The sequence below is a fragment of the Dipodomys merriami genome, unplaced genomic scaffold, assembly GCF_024711535.1.
Source record: "Dipodomys merriami isolate MVZ:Mamm:240054 unplaced genomic scaffold, mDipMer1.0.p SCAF_16, whole genome shotgun sequence".
In the NCBI taxonomy this organism is placed as follows: Eukaryota; Metazoa; Chordata; class Mammalia; order Rodentia; family Heteromyidae; genus Dipodomys; species Dipodomys merriami.
Window position 1 is genome coordinate 5,109,095 of NW_027202937.1, and position 17,766 is coordinate 5,126,860.

Consider the following 17,766-nt stretch of genomic DNA (forward strand, 5'->3'; position numbering starts at 1 on the left):
GCCAGAAGTTTGGGGTTCCATTGCTGATAACTACAGTGTGAGCAGCATCCCTGGGGTCAGGCTGGTCCACCCTCCACTCCTTCCTGTCTGAAGCAAAACAAAATCAAAATAAATATCTGAGACAATTCTGGAGATCAAGGCCATAGGGAAACCAGAAGTGAAGTGTCCCAGAGAAGTTGTGATCATGACCGAACAATCCCAGCATGGAAAAGAGGGGGTGGGCAAGAGACCTGCAGAGCAGGCCCCATGAATGGGCATGGGGCCCATATGCTGGTATAGGGGCTTGAACTCGGGGAGTTGTCCCTGAACATTTTTTCTCTCTCAAGGCTGGCACACTACCACTTTAGCCACAGCTACTCCATTTCTGACCTTAATTGGAGATCAGAGTTTCACAGACCATCCTGCCCAGGCTGGCTTCCAACCATGACCCTCAGATCCCAGCCTCCCGAATAGCTAGAATTTTGATATATTCTTCACACTAAGCCGTGGCAAGACCGGGAAACAGCGCCCCCGTGTGGGAGACCCCCAGAGCGGGAGGTCAGGCCCGCCCTCTCTGGCCATGTTGGAAAGCCTTCAGTTTCTAGGAATGTGAGCCATCCTCCCGGTAACCCTGTGCATGACTGTTGTTCCCGTGTCACCGACGTGGAAGCCGAGGCCCGGAGGGCCCGTGGGCATGTGGGATGTGGCAGGAAGTTGGCCTCCACACCTACACTCTTGGTTCCTGCTTTACTTAAGGGATCCAGACAGAGGGAAAGACCAGAAGGGGCCTGCAGAGGTCCTATGTCCTAGGGGAGCAACTCAACCCTTAGGGGCTGGAATCAGCCAGAGGAGGGGACGGCTACAGTGGAGCCTGAGCAGACTCCGACCCCGACAGGGCCACCCTGGCTGGCACTGGCAGGCAGGCAGCTGGCCTCTTACAGGTCTGCCATCCCCAGCTCCACACACCCACACCCACGCACCCCTCCCTGAATCACAAGCCAGACCCCAGTCCCGACGGTTGCTCAATCTCCAGGAGCCCAGTTCCTGTGGGCAGCGCCTGACCCTCTCTTTTCTGCGCTTCAAGGGAAAGAGCAGATCTTGCACAAGGCACTCGGTGTCTGCCCTCGGCTGGGGATGGGGGGCATGGATCCTCTCCGGCTGCTTGCCCTGCTCTCTGTCACAGGTAAGAGCCTTTCCTCGCCTGCCATGCCTTCCTTTGCTGTCTGGCCTTCAGCCTAGGGCTGGGTGGGCATGAGGGAGGCTGTGGAGAAGGCAGCATCCCCGCATGCCCGGTGCACCCTCTCCTCCCCATGATCGGAGCCCACGCAGGCCAGAATCCAGGGGATTCTGGTCATGTGGGAAGGGAAGGCGTTCTGGGGGTGGCATCTCAGGCCTGAGCTGGCCGTCGGCAGGACCAGTGAGGGTTGATTGGTCAGAGCTGCCAAACTTATGAACCATATGAGTATGTGACTTGTCCCAGAGAGCATCAGAGAGAGGGAAGGAAGGAGAAAAGACCCCAGGATCGCAATCTGCATCCGTAAGCCATCCCTCCCACACCAGGAAGAGCTTCCTGACCATAGCTCTTTTTATTTATTTTATTTTATTTTATTTTTTGGGTCCAGTCATGGGGCCTGAACTCTGGGCCTGGGCACTGTCCCTCAGCTCTTCAGCTCAAGGCTAGCGCTCTACCACTTGAGCCACAGCGCCACTTCCGGCTTTTTTCTTTTTGCTTATGTGGTGCTGAGGAATCGAACCCAGGGCCTCATGCATGCAAGGCAAGCACTCTACCACTGAGCCACCTTCCCAGCCCTTTTATTTATTTTATTATTTTTTTTTTGTGCCAGTATTGCGCTTGTACTCAGAGCCTTATGCTCTTGCTTGGCTTCTCTCTCTCTCTCTCTCTCTCTCTCTCTCTCTCTCTCTCTCTTTCTCTCTCTCTCTCTCTCCCTTCCTTCCTAAAATCAAGGCTAGCATTTTACCACTTGACCCATACCTCCACTTCCAGCTTTGAATTGGGATCCTCAGATCTCAGCCACCTAGGTTTACAGCCAGCTAGGATTACAGACGTGAGCCAGTGCTCAGCCTGACCTCATCTCTTGATGGGAGGTGAGGGTTCACTAGCACCCCAAATCCTTGCACATGACTGCTTCTCCCCATCAGATGCAGGCTGGCGCCCCTTGCACTCCCAGCACGAGGGGTACACCTTAGTGAGAAGGGACAGGGTGGGGGAGGGCAGGGGATTGGTGGATTTGCTTGCAGCCCCTGCCCATCTCCTCCATCCCCTACGAAGCAGCCCCAAAATAGCAGCCTCATGTCTCCCTCAAAATAGCTCTGAGACGCATCCTTCTTGAAAGGGGAACAAAGCCACAGAAAGAGGGAAGCTGGGAGCTAAAGGTCAGGAAAGAGGAGCGTGCGGAGTCAGTGCCAGTGTGGATGGCAAACATGGCGGGGGGGAGGGGCCCAGTCCAGGCCCAGGGCTGCCCAGGGCTGGGGGCCACCAGCTCAGCCCTCTCTCGATACAGACGAGATGCCATTTTCTCATATGATGGGGGGAACTAGAGAGGCTTGAAGATCAAGTGTCTCTGAAAACAGGCCCAGAGAGGGTGTTATGTTTTTTTCCCCAGAGATGCCCAGCAAGTACCATAATGAGAAGCCCAGGCACAGAACCCACATTTCTTGGTTCCCAGCTCACACTGATGCGAACGGTGTCACTTCTTTCCTCCTGAAAAGACAGGGCTTTTTCTGTCCGTCTGGTTCACTGTATGCAGTAGGTGTTCAATCAATGCTGGGTGCGTGGTGGAAGAAATGAATGAATGAATGTCTCCTCTCCAGCGCTGTCGGGAGCCCACAACACCACCGTGCTGCGGGGTGTGGCGGGCCAGTCCCTGCGGGTCTCCTGCCCGTACGACGCGATGAAGCACTGGGGGCGACGGAAAGCCTGGTGTCGCATGCGAGGTGAGGGGGGGCCGTGCCAGCGCGTGGTCAGCACGCACAGCCTCTGGGTGCTGGCCTTCCTGAGGCAGCGGAACGGCAGCACGGCCATCGTGGACGATGCCCTAGGCGGGCGCCTCACTGTGACCCTGCGGAATCTCCAAGCCCACGACGCGGGCCTCTATCAGTGCCAGAGCCTCCAGGGCCAGGAGGCTGACACGCTGCGGGAGGTGCTGGTGGAGGTGTTGGCAGGTGAGCGGGCGGCTGGGCCTCACGCCTGCCCTTCCTGCTGGGTCTGGTGCGGAGCATCTGGAGTGCAGGCCGCTCTCCAGGGTCTAGGAGACCCTGGGAAAATCCATCCATGGATGGTTGTGTAGGTTGTTCACTGTGCATGGAAGCCCCAATCCAGTCTAGACTCCTCTCGCTGGGCCCCCTGGTGTAGGGCACGATCACCTGCACCGTGGGCATCTTTCCCTACTTGGCATGAAGACCGCTAAGCCAGCCTCCGCCCTGCTCCTCTGAACTGCTTGATCTGTTTGCTCGCCCGTGAGTCTATCAGATTCATTCGTCTGCGAATCCCACCAGCCATGGGACCCATTCGTGTGAATTCAGCACCCCTCAAAAAGCAAACACCCCTCCGAAGGAAGGCTGGCTGATCCTGGGCCTCTTCTAGCCCATGGTAGACCTGGGTTCCTCTCTATTGAAGAGATGATAATGGGGGGGTTAATCCTGGGGTCCCCAGGGCTCCCCTAGGTGGTGGGGAGAGAGGAGACGGACATCCATTAGTCTCCTGCTCTGCATTGACTTCCTCCCAGGCTTTTCCCACCCCCAGTGCCACAGAGCCACCGTCCTGTCTAGTCAGCGGGACCCAGAGAGTCACAGAGAAAACAAGTCGAGCGTCTAGACCTGAATCTCCACTCTGGCCCTGTGTTACAGACATGAGGGTCTGGAGTAGTACTTGCCAAAGGTGGAGAGGCATCTTCTCTATGAGGATGAGGAGACACAAAGGTCAGCCCTAATTGGGGCCGAAGGCCCAGCCAGGCCCAAAGGGCTCAGGAAAGCAGTAACGCCGCCGCCACCGTGCAGGCCACCCTCGGCCAGTTCCCATGGGACTTTCAGAGCCTCCTGTTTTTAACATTTCAGACCTGAGAGGGAACGGGGGGAGCTGTAGGTTCTGAGAACCTGTGCTGTGCAGTGCCTAGCAGTGCGGGAACTAGCAGAGATTCCCCTGAGCCGGTCCCCACTGTCAAAGGGGCATTGCTAATGGCTCCACTTTATAGGTCAGGAAACTGAGGTGCCAGAGCTTAATAGCGGATCCACGGCGGGGGTGGGGCTGGGGAGCGTTCACCTCACAGCCACAGACTATGTACACTCACAGCTCTGCCCTCCACAGACCCCCTGGAGCCCCAGAGTGCTGGAGACTTCTGGGTCCCTGAGGGATCAGAGAGCTTCGGAGGGGTCCAAGTGGAGCACAGCGTCTCCAGGTACAGTGACTGGGCAGTGACTCCCACCCTGTGGGGTGGGGGTGGGAAGGTGGGACCCCTCCTGCAGGGTGAGGTGGGGTGGGATTGGAACCCAGTGCCATGAATTCCAGGAGCAGGAAAGGGGCTGGGAATGGTCTTGTTCAAACACCCCTCAAACAGTTAAGTGTGACCAGGCCAGCTGTCAGAGATGGAAATCTTTCTATAGCAGCTTCTAGAGTGTTGCTCTAGGGCTGGTGGTTTGACTCAGTGGTAGAGTACCTGCCTAGCAAATGTGGGGACCTAGGTTCAAGTACTCTGTCTCTCCCCAAAATATTATTATTATTATTATTATTATTATTGTCGGTTGTGGGGTTTGAACTCTGGACTTGGGCGCTGTCCCTGTGCTCTTCAGCTCAAGGCAAATGCTCTATCGCGTGAGCCACAGCACCACTTCTGGTTTTCTAGTGGTTTATTGGAGATAAGAGTCTCACGGCCTTTCCTGCCTGGGGCTGGCTTTGAACCGTGATCCTCAGATCTCAGCCTCCTGAGTAGCTAGGATTACGGGTGTGAGCCACCAGCACCTGGTGTGTTATTATTTTTTTATTTTACAAGACAACTGAAGAAGCAGACTCCTGCCCCCTCCCTAGGAGGCCCCAGAGGAGGCCCCACCTCCCCCACTGGCTCTACGTTTTTGGCACAAGACTAGAGCCTTCAGATCTCTTTGGTAGGACTAGGATCTATTCTGACTGGTGCTCTCTGACGCACTGGTGTCTAAATATGGTTTGAACAATGCCTGGCACACATGCATGCCTACACATGCGTGCACACATACACGCACCTGCACACATGCATGCACATATGCATGCCCACAGAATATTAATAGGGCAGCAGAGCACTGCTGGGTGAGGGAAGGCGATGTGTGTAGCAGGTTGGTGGTCTGGGACTGGCTCTTAGGCTCCCAAGAGCTTCATAAAGCCCTACCCCATCAATGGAGCTGGGCAGGGAAGCCTCCTAAGCCCCTAGAAGCTTCTGGCTTCTCCCCATTTCAGCTCTGAGGGCGATTCCAGTGTGACTCACTACCAGGCTCCAGCTACCCTCCATCTCTCTCCCAGGAGCCAGCTAGGAGAGACCCCCTTCGTGCCCATGTCCATCCTCCTCCTTCTCGCCTGCATCTTGTTCTGCAAACTTCTCGCAGCCAGTGCCCTGTTCGCCATGGCCCGGCGTGGACAGAAGCTGGAGACACCTGTGGCCATTGGGCTGGACTGCAGTCAGGAGCCTGGGCGCTCAGCGTCTGACTGACAGGTGAGATGCGGCAGCGGCTGGGTGGATGGGGAAGGGATGGGAGGGGCTGAGTCCTCAGTCTGTTGCAGGGCCAAGGAACACATGGAGAACCGGAGCTTGGATGAGAGGAGAAGCTGGGTGAGTCCATCCAGGGGCCACCCAATCTGCACGCTCACCAGCTGCCAAGACTACGAGTCATGCTTTGGCTGCCTGCAGCCTGCCTACCCTAGGCCTGGAAGACGGGACATCTATTGGGGGAAGAGGGAGAGGGTAGTATGGGGTAGATCACCTGTCAGCTTTTGAGTTTCAGACATTAAACATTCATGCTCCAACTCAAGACAATTCTGTAGTTATTGGATCCTTCTTTCCTTCCTTCCTTCCTTCCTTCCTTCCTTCCTTCCTTCCTTCCTTCTTTCCTTCCTTCCTTCCTTCCTTTCTTTCTCTTTCTTGTTTTCTTCTTTCTCCTCCTCCTCCCTTCTCCTCCTCCCTCCTCCTTTTCCTCCTTCTCCTCCTCCTCCTCCTTCTTCTTCCTCTTCCTCCTTCTTTCTTCCTTCTCCTTCTTCCTTCTTCTTCTTCTTCCTCCTCCTCCTTCTTCCTTCTTTCTTCCTTTTCCTCCTCCTTCTTTCTTCTTCCTTCCTTCTCCTCCTTTTTTTTTGGGGGGGGGGTCCGGTCATGGGGCCTGAACTCTGGGCCTGGGCGCTGTCCCTCAGCTCTTCAGCTCAAGGCTAGCACTCTAACACTTGAGCCACAGTGCCACTTCCGGCTTTTTTTCTTTTTGCTTATGTGGTGCTGAGGAATAGAACCCAGGGCCTCAGGCATGCCAGGCAAGCGCTCTACCACTTCCCAGCCTTCCTCCTTCTTTCTTTCTTCTTCCTCTTCCTCCTCCTCCCTTCTCTTCCTTCCTCCTCCTCCTTCTTCTTCCTCTTCCTCCTTCTTTCTTCCTTCTCCTTCTTCCTTCTTTCTTCCTCTTCCTCTTCCTTCTTCCTTCTTCCTTCCTTCTCCTCCTTCTTTCTTTCTTCTTCTTCTTTCTCCTCCTCCCTTCTCTTCCTTCCTCCTCCTTCTCCTTCTTCCTCCTCTTCCTTCACCTTTCTTCTTCCTCTTTCTCCTCCTTCTTCATTTTCTTCCCTTCCCTAGATCCATCACCAAGTGTGGGCTATCTCCTGGCCTTCTCCACTCCTCCCTCTGTGCTGGCTGGTCCCTCTTTCACCCCCCCCTTCCCCACCCATGCCTGCTTCTCCACCCCAGGCCATCAGTCAGATGACTCATCCTCTCATCTCTCTATCCAGCTATCACTTCCCCTCCAAGAAATGACAAAGACGGAGTCACAGGATGGGACAGCAGAGCTGGGCTGGTGGTGCTGACAGATATCCATCCCTCTCAGTGCCTGAAAGGAAACCAAGGCTCCGCGAGGGAGAAGGGGGTGAGCTAAGATCCCTGGATTCCACCGGACACTCACGGCATCCTTCCCTCTGGCTCATTTCTATTCATTCATTTTTACAGCAATTGTTTTTGAGCACCTCGTTTGTGGCAGCTACGATTCTGGGTGATAGAGACACAATTGTGATCAGCTTAGGCCCTGAGTTCTTCCTCCATGGGGTTCTAGGGAAAAGCAGAAAACACAATAAAACACAATAATAAAGACAGTAAATTTGATAGCATCTGTTGAAGGGTGAAAGGCATTGATCGAGGAAACAAAGTAAAAACAAATCAAGGTGAAGAGCAGTGTTGGGAAGACGTTGGGTGCCGCCATTTTGAATAGAAGGGGCGGAGTGAGAAACATGAGGAGGAGGAAATGGATAGTGCTCCAGGACAGAAGAGGAGAGACTGACAGCAGAGTCCCAGCACCTGCTTTTATCAGGGGTACTTTGGCTCAGGGAATAGGCCTACTACTGGAGCATAGTGGCGGCCCTGGGTTCTAGCCCCAAGATGGAGTTCTGCTGTTCTTGGTACCTCAGGAGTTCCATGCTTTCCTGCTGTGGCGTGGCAGAGCTGCCATGTCTGGAATGGAGCGATGATTGGCATCTCTGCTGATCTGGGCTGAGGGAGAGGAAGAGATCATTGGGTCTCAGTTTCACCTCTGTCTCCTCCACTCTTTTGAGCCTCTGTATCCTCAATTATAAAAGAGTCAATCAATCAATCAATCAATCAATCATCAGTCAGTAAATCAGTCCTCCCCCTGTCTACTTCACAGTGTTTTTTTCTTTTGGTTGTGGGTCTTGAACTCTGGGCCTAGGCACTGTCCCTCAGCTCTTCAGCTCAAGGTAAGCACTCTACCACTTGAGCCACAGTGCCACTTCCAGTTTTCTATGGTTTATTAGAGATAAGAGTCTCACGGCCTTTCCTGCCCAGGCTGGCTTTAAACCATGATCCTCAGATCTCAGCCTCCTCAGTAGCTAGCATGACAGGCGTGAGCCTCTGGTGCCAGGCTCCACAGTGTTTTTGTGTGGATAGAAGTACTATTTGTGAAAGTACCTGGCCAGGTGTCCAGCAGGTGTTCCTCAGCAAACACTTCCTCCTTGTAGAGCCCAGTAGCATGAGGTCTCCCTGGAGTGCAGGACCCATCCTGTCTGCCTCTCCCACCCCACCTGCAGCTAAATGTTGAACCTAGTCCTGTGCTCCACAAAATAGCCCTAGCTGGTTTACTAAAGGCAAATAACTTTTTTTTAATGATGTATAAGCACCAGCTTGGGCAGGACTTCTCCAGTTTCAGCGTGAAAGACCCAGGTCATGGCAGACCGTACCCCTCTTCCTCTCCCTCCCCAAGCAGGGACTGTGGCCCTGTCACCCACTTCCACCAGACTCTGCTCAACACACGAGCTGGTCATCTTAGGTCCTGCTCTTAGTTCCCCATTTTCAATGGCCTGTGCCAGAAGAAAGGAAAAAGGGAGGAGGGAGGAATGAAGGGAATAGGAGCAAGGGAGAAGGCTCTTCCAGCTCTTTTCTAGGTTTCTTGCTTGAGACCACCAGTGGCAGCACCCCTCCCCCATCCATCCCCACTCGTTTCTCTGACAACTGCTTTGGGTTGTGACTCACATTCGATCCCAGTTCCCATGAACAAAGGCTAGCTACTTCCTGTATAGGGAGTAGGTTTGAGTCTTAGGAGAAGAAGAGAAGGAAGGAGGTGGAGGGAAGTAGAGAGGAAAGAGAAGAGGAGGAAGAGGAAAAAAGACAGGAAGGAAAGGAGAAGGAGGAGAAAGGAGAAGGAAGAGGAAGGAAGGAAAAGTGGAAGAGGAAGAGAAAAGAAAAAAAGTGAAAAGAGGCAGAATAGGAGCAGAAAGAGGAGGAAGGAACAGAAAGAAAAAAGAAAGAAAGAAGGAACGGGAAGGACGAGAGAAAGAGAAGAGAAGAGGAGGAAAAAGAGAGGTGAGAAAGCTTTGCCCTGGGACATAAATCTCCTCTGGAGAAGAAAGGAAAGGATGTAAAGCAACCTCTCTGGAAGTCTCTCGTGTCCAAGGCAGGTCTGCTACTCAATCGTGTTCAAACAAGGCTGGGTCTGCTCTTTGCTCACAAAGCCTGGATTGTGAAGAGAGAGGAAAATACCCATGGAGCACAAGTAGTCTGTCACAAATAAGGAGTGCTTGGAGAATGAGGAAGGGATTTTTTTTTGCCAGTCCTGGGGCTTGAACTCAGGGCCTGGGCTCTGTCCCTGAGCTTCTTTTGCTCAAGGCTAGCACTCTACCACTTGAGCCACAGTGCCACTTCCGGCTTTTTCTGTGTATGTGGTACTGAGATAATCAAGCCCAGGGTTTCATGCATGCCAGGCAAGCACTGTACCACTAGGCCACCTTCCCAGCCCCAAGGAAGGGATCTTTTAAGCTAAAAAATATTTAAGGAATAAAAGATCGGAAGGAGCTATGGAAGAAAAGCCACAAGGAAATCTAGAAGGCAGAATAGAATGGACAAAAAGATTGATTGGGGGGGGGAGGAGAAGTAATGGACATCCATGAATGCTTAGGAGTTCATGTCTAATGAATTAACAGATTGCACACAAGCAGGAAGAGGAAAAGGACATGGGGAAGTTGTTATTCAGTGGAACACCTGTTTCCCAGGACCTGGGAGGGAAGAGCCGAGTGTCCAGACAGGATGTGAAGAAGGCTCTAGTCTGGGTGCAGTGAAGGGCAGAGGTCGTACTGAGCTGGTGTCCTGGGAGCTTGGGGTGGTAGTGGTGGTGGTGGTGGGGACACGCATAGAGAGATGGCATTGGGCCTTGTGTAGGGAGGGCCCTTTAATCTCCCCTACAGAGCTCTACCTCTTTGGATCTATCTTTGGGAGACTCTGAAAGTCTTTCCTCTTGCTCCTGCCCTCCGACTGCTGGGGTCCGCTGGCCTCCCCCATTGGAGGAGGCCGAGACTCCCTTCTGCATCTTAACTGCCTTGTCTCACCCCCTCTCTCAGGCTCAGGAGCCAACCAGAATTTGGAAGAGTTCCCCTACCTCCCCCTCCCCCTCCAACCCTGGAGATACCTCCCCAAGTCCCCCAACCCCGGGAGGCACCCACGGGTCCCTGTCTGCCCATCTGTGGTTGCAAGCCCACGTGACTGTCTGGGACAGACGTTTCCTGCCCTGGGCGCCCAGCTGTGCCAGGGAGCCACCAGCCTCTGCAGCGACCTTCTTCTGCCCAGCCATGCTGCCCGGCCGCCTCCTGCTGCTGCTCCTGAGCATCCCAGGTAAAGTTTGGCAGGCGCCGCTATGCCTCCCTTCCTCCCTCCCTGCTCACCCTCAAGTCCAGCCTGGGCACTCTGGGCCCTTCCCTCCTGGGTCCTGGTTGTTTTTCTCTTCCTGCTGTGTGCAGTCTGTTGGGCATGAACTCCTAAGTATTCATCAAATGTCCATTACTTCTCTCTGCCTCTCTCTGTCTCTGTCTCTGTCTCTTTCTCATACATACACACACACACTGTCCATCTTTTTGTCCATTCTATTGTACCTTTTAGACTTCCTTGTGGCTTTTCTTCCATACTGCCTTCTGATACTTTATTCCATATATATAATTTTTTTGTTGTTGTTGGTTGTGGGGCCTGAACTCTGGGCCTGGGCGCTGTCCCTCAGCTGTTCAGCTCAAGGTGAGTGCTCTACCACTTGAGCCACAGCACCACATACTTTTTGTTTTCCTGCTTATGTGGTGCTAAGGAATCGCACCTAGGGCCTCACGCATGCAAGGCAAGCGCTCTACCCCTGAGCCACCTTCCCAGCCCCCCTTAAATATATTTTTTTTAACTTAAAAGATCCCTTCCTCGGGCTGGGAAGGTAGCTCAGGGGTAGAGTGCTTGCCTCGGGCGCCTGAGGCCCTGGGTTGAGTATCTCAGTACCACATACACAGTGGGCTTTTGTGGGAATCACGGCCCTCCACCACATCTGTGGGTCCCAGGGTCACCCTGGGGTGGGGGGGCTGGAGGTGGCCCCTCTCCTGCCCCTTGCTCACTGGGCTCCCCGCCCCCCGCAGGTTGGGGCCGGGCGCACAGCCTCCCCGAGCCGCTGCAGGCCCCCGTGGGCGGCTCCATCCAGGTGCAATGCCACTACCCGCTCCAGGAGGTGCGGGCCCCCAAGCTGTGGTGTCGCTTCTCCTCCACCCGAGGCTGCCAGCCCCTGGGGTCCTCGGCCGTGGATCGCAGAGCCCCCGGGAGCCGGCGGACCCTCCTCACCGACCTGGGCGGGGGGCTGCTGCAAGTGGAGATGCAGTCGCTGCGGGAGGAGGACGCGGGCGAGTACGGCTGCGTGGTGGAGAGCGCCTCGGGACCCCTGACCCTGCACACCATCGCCCTGCAGGTCCTCCCCACAGGTGACCGACCAGGCCAGCCAGAGCCTGGGGGGGGGTCCGAGGGAGTGGGGAGCCCCCCTCCCGGGTAGCCTTTGACAGCTTGGAGCGGAAACCAGGCCGGTTTGGGGAGCCTGAGATAAATCAGCTAGGCAGCCGCCCTCCCCACCCCCTTCCCAGCTAGGGGCCTCTCTCCAGCCTCTGCTGGGATACTCTGTCTCATTTAGAAAGGTTTTCAACAAAGTTCAGTTATGAATGGAGAGGAACTGTCATTCCTCCCGCGTCTCCCCCACACCCCGAAATTCCTGTAATTGAGTTCTCATCTTAATTAACATCTTCCCTGTGGGTCTAGTAGACAGCTCGCCCGCAGGTGGGATACAGTCAATGCCTGGAATACTGCAGCTTATTCCATGATGATGATGATGATGATGATGATGATGATAATGTTTTAGTTTTCAAACGGGGAAGTTCTTGGTCACTATATAAGCTAAAGTGAACTCCAGCTCGAATTGCAACATAAAAAAATTGCTAGCCGGGTGCTGGTGGCTCACGCCTGTAATCCTAGCTACTCAGGAGGCTGAGATCTGAGAATCGCGGTTCAAAGCCAGCCCGGGCAGGAGAGACCGTGAGACTCCTATCTCCAATAAACCACCAGAAAACCGGAAGTGGTGCTGTAGCTTAAGTGGTAGAGCCCTCGCCTTGAGCTGAAGAGCTGAGGGGCAGCGCCCAGGCCCAGAGTTCAAGACCCACGGCTGACCAAAAAAAAAAAAAAATTGCTTTTTCTACTGAAACCTTTCTAGTCTCTAAGTGTTTATTTAAATAAAACTTCTGCCTTTCTCTTATAGATACGGGTAAGTTTTCATCTTTTACTCTTCCTTTCCTCAAGTAATTTGTGTCCAATGCTCAGATAATAAAATTAAGAAGCTCATCTCTCCCCCTCGCTCCCCTTCCCCCTGGGCCAATTGGTTTTTTCCTTCTAAATAAGAGGGTAGATCATCACCGGAGTACCTTTAATCCTGAGATCATATTATTTTATATTAAAAAATAGCCGCTAGTTATTCTTTGTCCTCCTTATTCTTGGATATGTCAAAGTCTAGTAGGTCAAGGTTTTAGCTCTCTTTAAACATAGTGATACACAAGACTGGAAAGAGGGGCAGAGGATGCATGCCCAGGCAAGCAGGTGGACCAGGCTGGGGGTGGGGGTGGTAAGGCTTGCTTCTCAGGCAAGCAGTTAGTTTGAGGGGCACCTGAGACCACCGGGGGACACGTGGAAGGGGCATGTGCAGCAAGACTGGCCTCCCAGCACTTTCTGGTTTGGAAGAAGGTAGGTATGAGAATGGTGAATCTATGGAGAACAAGGCAAGGTCCCATCACGGATGGTCCAGAGGGACCAGCCAGGCATCCAGCGCGGGTGTATTCACTCAGAGAAAGCAAGCTAGCACACCGCAGAGATGACGCCATTCGTGTCACAAAACGGAGTCAAGGGGGACAGCTTGACTCTCATTGGGGATCAGTTGGTGTTGCATTGCATGTGGGGTGACCTGGAGTCCCCTAGATCCTAACAGCAGAGCTCATTCAGGATGGAGCCCAAGCCATCTGCAGGAGGGGGTTCACCGAGTTGCAGAGGTGTGGGGGGGACCCCGTTTGAGATTCAGCGGGAGCCAGGAGCAAGGAGACTGAAGAGCTGAGGAAAGCTGTCCTGTGCGGCACTGGGCAGTGGTGTTTCGACATAGTCTGCACCACCTGATAGGAACAGAGGGGGTTGGGGTGAGCAGAAGAAGAAACACAGGAGGAAGTGAGTGGGGGCTGGTGGCAGAGGGAAGATGGGTATATTCACAACCAGGCAAAGGCTCGAAGAGTCAATGCTGTTTCCCAGCCCACAGGATGAGAGGCCCCTAGGGAGCATGTCCAGCCTCTGCTTCCGTAGGCCTCTCCTTCCTCAACTTCTCTTCCCAGTTCCTCAGTCCTCATCAAGCCATGAAGACTGCCACTAGGTCATGCACACATCTACTATTTCCTTCTGATTCAGGTCCTGGCTTGCAAGAGGAGGAGGAGGGGGAGGAGGAGGAAGAGACTCATATGATGGACAGTCTGGCCAAGGACCCATTGTTGGACCCTACGAGCAGTGCCAATCCTGGCGAGCTCGGTCAGCATGAAAGGAGGTACTTGCAAGACTGGTTTTGGGTGGCTGGGAGAAGGGAAAGTGGAGCTATAACTTGTTTGAAGTTCTAGACTTATCAAGCTGGGGACCTGTATGGCTCCTTCCATCCTGGGGGAACTTCCAGCCAGCAAATGGACCGATTTCTCCATCTCAGTTCATTCTGGTGGATCTTTAACCAGAACACCTTGCCAGTGTGTCTCTCTCGTGACCCACTGGCGCTTGCCCTTCTCATTCCATTCCATCTTCCCCTCCACCATGGCTTCCCAGAGAATGTGGCAGGTCTTCCACTGCATGCAAAGCTCCTGGCTGGCAGGTCTTGCAGGGTACGGGCCTAAACTCATCCACTCTTTTCTGTCCCTCAGCATCTCCTTGATCTGGGGTGCTGTCCTTCTGCTCAGTCTGCTGGTGGTGGCTGTGGTGCTGTTTGCCCTCGTGGCCAGAAGGAAAGGTATGTCACTGTTATCCACTTACCCCAGGCTGGCTCCACTGGTCCACAAGGAGTCTTTACAGAGGGATGTGTTTGGGCTTTAGGCAAGTCCACACACCCTAGAGTTCCCATGGTTAGGGGACAGAAGGGAGGGAGGGAGATTCTGCAGGGGTAGGACTGGGGGAAGATAGGACTTGGGAAGGGCAGGCGGGTGGGACTGGCGAGGGGAGGTAGGAGGCAAGGACTGGACTCCAGGAGCAGGTGGAAGGGAGCAGCAAATGGGTGAGGAGATGGGAGGGGTAGAGGTGAGGTGGTGAGGCTGGGTGAGTAAGCTGCATCTGCCCTAGGAAAAAGGGTTCAGAAACGTCTGGAGGGAGCGAGGGGAAGAGCTGGGAGCCAGCCGTGGCGGTGACAGAGCTGCTGTTGTCTGTCCTCCAGGGAACAGGCTTGGGGTCTGCGGCCGTTTGCAGAATAGCAGAGTTTCAGGCATGGTAAGAGGCTCCTGAAGGTCCACAGCCAAATTCCCTAGACCCTTCACCCTTCATCCTCGCTGAGAGGTTTCAAGATGATGGGGTGCTGAGAAGATGGAGACCCAGTCAAGGTCCAGACCCTTTTTCTAGTGCTTTAAACTCAACCCAGTGGTACCTCACCTTTTGAGATCTGGAGAGTACCTTGATGATGTTTGACACAAAGCCCTTTAGCCTACTGCCATACTTGGGATTTGAGAGACACAGCTAGTGTGGTCCTGGGCCTCCCCTAAAAAGGAACTGGGACAGAGGAGGGAATCCTCTCTTTCTCTGATTCCTCTGTGTTCGCTTCAGGATTCCTTGTCAGTAGTCAACCACATCAGTGATTCTGGACCGGCTGCTGGATTGCCTTCGGATGTACCTTACGTTAGGCTCGACTCGCCACCTTCTTTTGACAACAGCACCTATACCAATCTACCTCTTGATCCCCCCGTGGGGATATCTCCAGTCTCACCCCCGTCCTCAGTGCCTGCTCTACCTCCTAAGGTCCTGATGTCCTCCAAGGCTGTAACCTATGCCACAGTCATCTTCCCCGGAGGGGACAAAGATAGAGGGGCATCCAGTGAGCCAGCCCAGGATCCACCTGCCAGCCAAACCCCACCAAGCTAATTCATTCACCATGTGGATACTCAGGGAACCACAAGGTCTGTGTCCCCTCCAACTAGCTCGTGCCCTAGACCTTGGAATAGCTGAGCAACGAGGGATGTTAGGATCAAATCTAATATCCTGGCTTGACTAGTAGGAAAGTTATGTGTAGATCGGACTGAGGTGTCTTGTTCCCTGTTTCATTTCATATCTGGATAAATAAACCCTAAAAAATGATATGCAAATGCTTAATGGGTATGTGTGTGTGTGTGTGTGTGTGTGTGTGTGTGTATGTGTGTGTGTGTGTGTGTGTGTGTAAAAAGACTCCATGTTGACTAGTCCCTTGTTCTGTGATCTGAAAAGCCTGGCCGGGAGTTTGTAGTTCATGACCTCTTGCCTGTGCTGCTCCGGGAAACAATTCCTCCCTAATTGTGTGACTGCAATGCAGGTGGATTTCAGAGGCACCACAAAATTTGCTTGGGATGCTGAAGTGTAGCTTCATTTGCTTGAGTCAAGAAAGCTCTTCCATCTTCTGCACAGTGCCTTGTGAATAAGGGGCGTATCACCGTGGGATAGCCTGTGATGGGCGTAGGGATAGTTAGTACTGGGTTAAAGCAACCCAGGACTGATGGATGTGAGAAACAGGACTGAAAAGAAACAGGAAAACAGGAGAAAGGACAAAAATGGAGATAGACACCAAAGAACAGATGATTTCTAGCATTGGCAGATAAAGACCTCTGTAGATACCAGCTGGAACTGGCAGTCTCTAGAGAGGAGAGGAAGAGGACGAGGTGGGGGTGGTGGTGGGGGTGGTGGTGGTGGAGGAGGAGGAGGAGGAGGAAGAGGAGGAGGAGGATATGAATAAGACCTATGTCAGGTAGAAATATTGAATTCACAATAAAAACACTTCCCACACTTGGCTTCACTAATGAATTCTATCAGCCACCAAAAGCAAAAAACTAAAATAAAGGCAAAAGATTGGTGACCCACCAATCAATAGAATCTCCTGGGGATAGAGCTGGGGCAGGTGGGGGGCAGCCCGGCTATGGGTTGTGTTGGTGAATTGAGGTAGTTCATGGTGAGAAGCTACCATCCACAATAGTGAATCATTTTTAAAAAATAAAACGTTGGCGAGCAGGACAGAGGAATAGATAACACTCTAGAAGGCGGAGTGACTTGTGGGCTGTGGATCACATACAGTGTCAGGATGTGAGGGCTAGGTTGAAAAAATGGAGTCTCACATTGATCAAGATGCATGGCACTCACAAATGGATTTGTTCGATAGTAACCCACTTGTACATCCATTTAAAGGTAACAAAAACAGAATAAAATTAGACAGTGGAATGATGAGAGAGAGAGAGTACATCAGTGAACATGGCAGGCAGAGTGACACGGTAGAGGGAGGGGTGAAAATGAAAGAAAACCCAACTAACACTGGTTTCAATACTGAAAAGATGTGCAGGCCAACCAGATGGGTGTCCTGGAGCCCACACGGCATATCAGCACTTGGGAACCTTCTCTTCCTAGCATTTGACTCTGGTGCAGCAGCAATAAATTAGTACAAAAGGTTCCCATCTGAGTCCACAGCTTTAGGAATCAAAAATCCCTCCCTTGTCATCTCTGGGAATCTACAGCTAGGATCAGGTACTTATCCCCCTGAAGGCTGACCCAGAGTGTTGATCTAGCCACAGGTATACTAGAGACTGAGCTCCATGGGTGGGTGGGTGGGAAGGACTGGTCAGAGTCAGGATGAGGGCAAGAATGGGAGTTACTCCCATTGTTAAGTAGGGCAGGTAGCAATCAGCACTTTGGGAAGGAGAAGGAATGTTGCAAAGTGATTAGGTGCGTGAGCTAAGTTATGGAAAGTTGGAGACCTAGAGGGTAAAGCTAGGGAATATTCTCCCATGGTGCTGGAAACTGCATCCTGATAGACATTTGAATGCACCAGAAACTAAGACCAGCTCAAGGAAAGCTTGTGGTTCACCTCTTCCAGTCCTGAAAGGCAGGATGGCTCGATGTAATTACTGTTGGCTGTCCACAAACTGCTGCTAGAGGATATGGGGAAAAAAGCAGGAGCCAAATAGCACACACCTTCTGCTCTCAGTGGGGAACAGGTAGCCAAAATGGCCACTGAAAGCAAAGCAAAGCTAGTCTGTATACACAGATCTTATATAGCTGCCTACTTGTCCTCTTAAAAAGTATTTTTGATTTTACTAAGAATATTTTTATTATTTTCCCCACTTTTTTCTATATTTACTTTTTTCATAATTTTAAAATTAAGCGGATCTGTTTAGGTATTTACATATAATTTAATTCTATTTTAAATATACTTTGGTTTTTCATTTGCTGTTATAGTCCCCCCTATTTTTATCGATTCAGTATTTGATTTCTTTGACCTGTTTTGTGTTCTCTTTTTGAGATGGATTCTTGTCATAAGGTCAAGGCTGGACTAAGACTTGAGGTCTCTCTGCCTCAGCTTCCTTAGTGCTGGAATCTTTACATATGACCCACCACATTCATTCTTCACTAATGGGAATCTAAATCATTTTAACTACTGTGCAAATCAGTATAAGGGTTCCTCAAAAAAGTTAAGAGCAGAAATTTCCATACGATCTTGTCCCATCACTTCTAAGTACAGACCTAAAAGGAGCAAAGTTAGAGA

General features: G+C 52.4%; 2 protein-coding genes across 6 annotated transcripts; both read left to right on the top strand.

The window, feature by feature from the left end:
• The first annotated feature begins 878 nt into the window (after positions 1–878).
• Trem2 (triggering receptor expressed on myeloid cells 2) lies at positions 879–7,360 on the top strand. 5 transcript variants are annotated; one of them, XM_070023356.1, is made up of 6 exons: positions 879–920; positions 1,064–1,162; positions 2,812–3,162; positions 4,304–4,394; positions 5,423–5,675; positions 5,744–5,986. In XM_070023356.1, exons 2-5 carry the CDS (start codon positions 1,114–1,116, stop codon positions 5,670–5,672), a joined length of 741 nt encoding a protein of 246 aa, XP_069879457.1. In that variant the 5' UTR covers positions 879–920; positions 1,064–1,113; the 3' UTR covers positions 5,673–5,675; positions 5,744–5,986. The 5 variants fall into 5 exon arrangements, 3 of the variants coding, with proteins under 3 accessions (XP_069879457.1, XP_069879454.1, XP_069879455.1); XR_011372172.1 differs by lacking the exon at positions 879–920 and adding an exon at positions 6,941–7,360 and having other exon boundaries at positions 1,051–1,162; positions 5,744–5,792; XR_011372173.1 differs by lacking the exon at positions 879–920 and adding an exon at positions 6,941–7,360 and having other exon boundaries at positions 1,051–1,162; positions 5,569–5,675; positions 5,744–5,792.
• Positions 7,361–10,264: 2,904 nt separating this feature from the next.
• On the top strand, positions 10,265–15,338 carry Treml1 (triggering receptor expressed on myeloid cells like 1). The gene is made up of 6 exons (XM_070023357.1): positions 10,265–10,319; positions 11,093–11,428; positions 13,434–13,566; positions 13,928–14,013; positions 14,431–14,483; positions 14,814–15,338. The coding sequence occupies exons 1-6, from the start codon at positions 10,277–10,279 to the stop codon at positions 15,126–15,128; spliced, it is 966 nt and encodes a 321-aa protein (XP_069879458.1). The 5' UTR covers positions 10,265–10,276; the 3' UTR covers positions 15,129–15,338.
• The last annotated feature ends 2,428 nt before the right edge of the window (positions 15,339–17,766 follow it).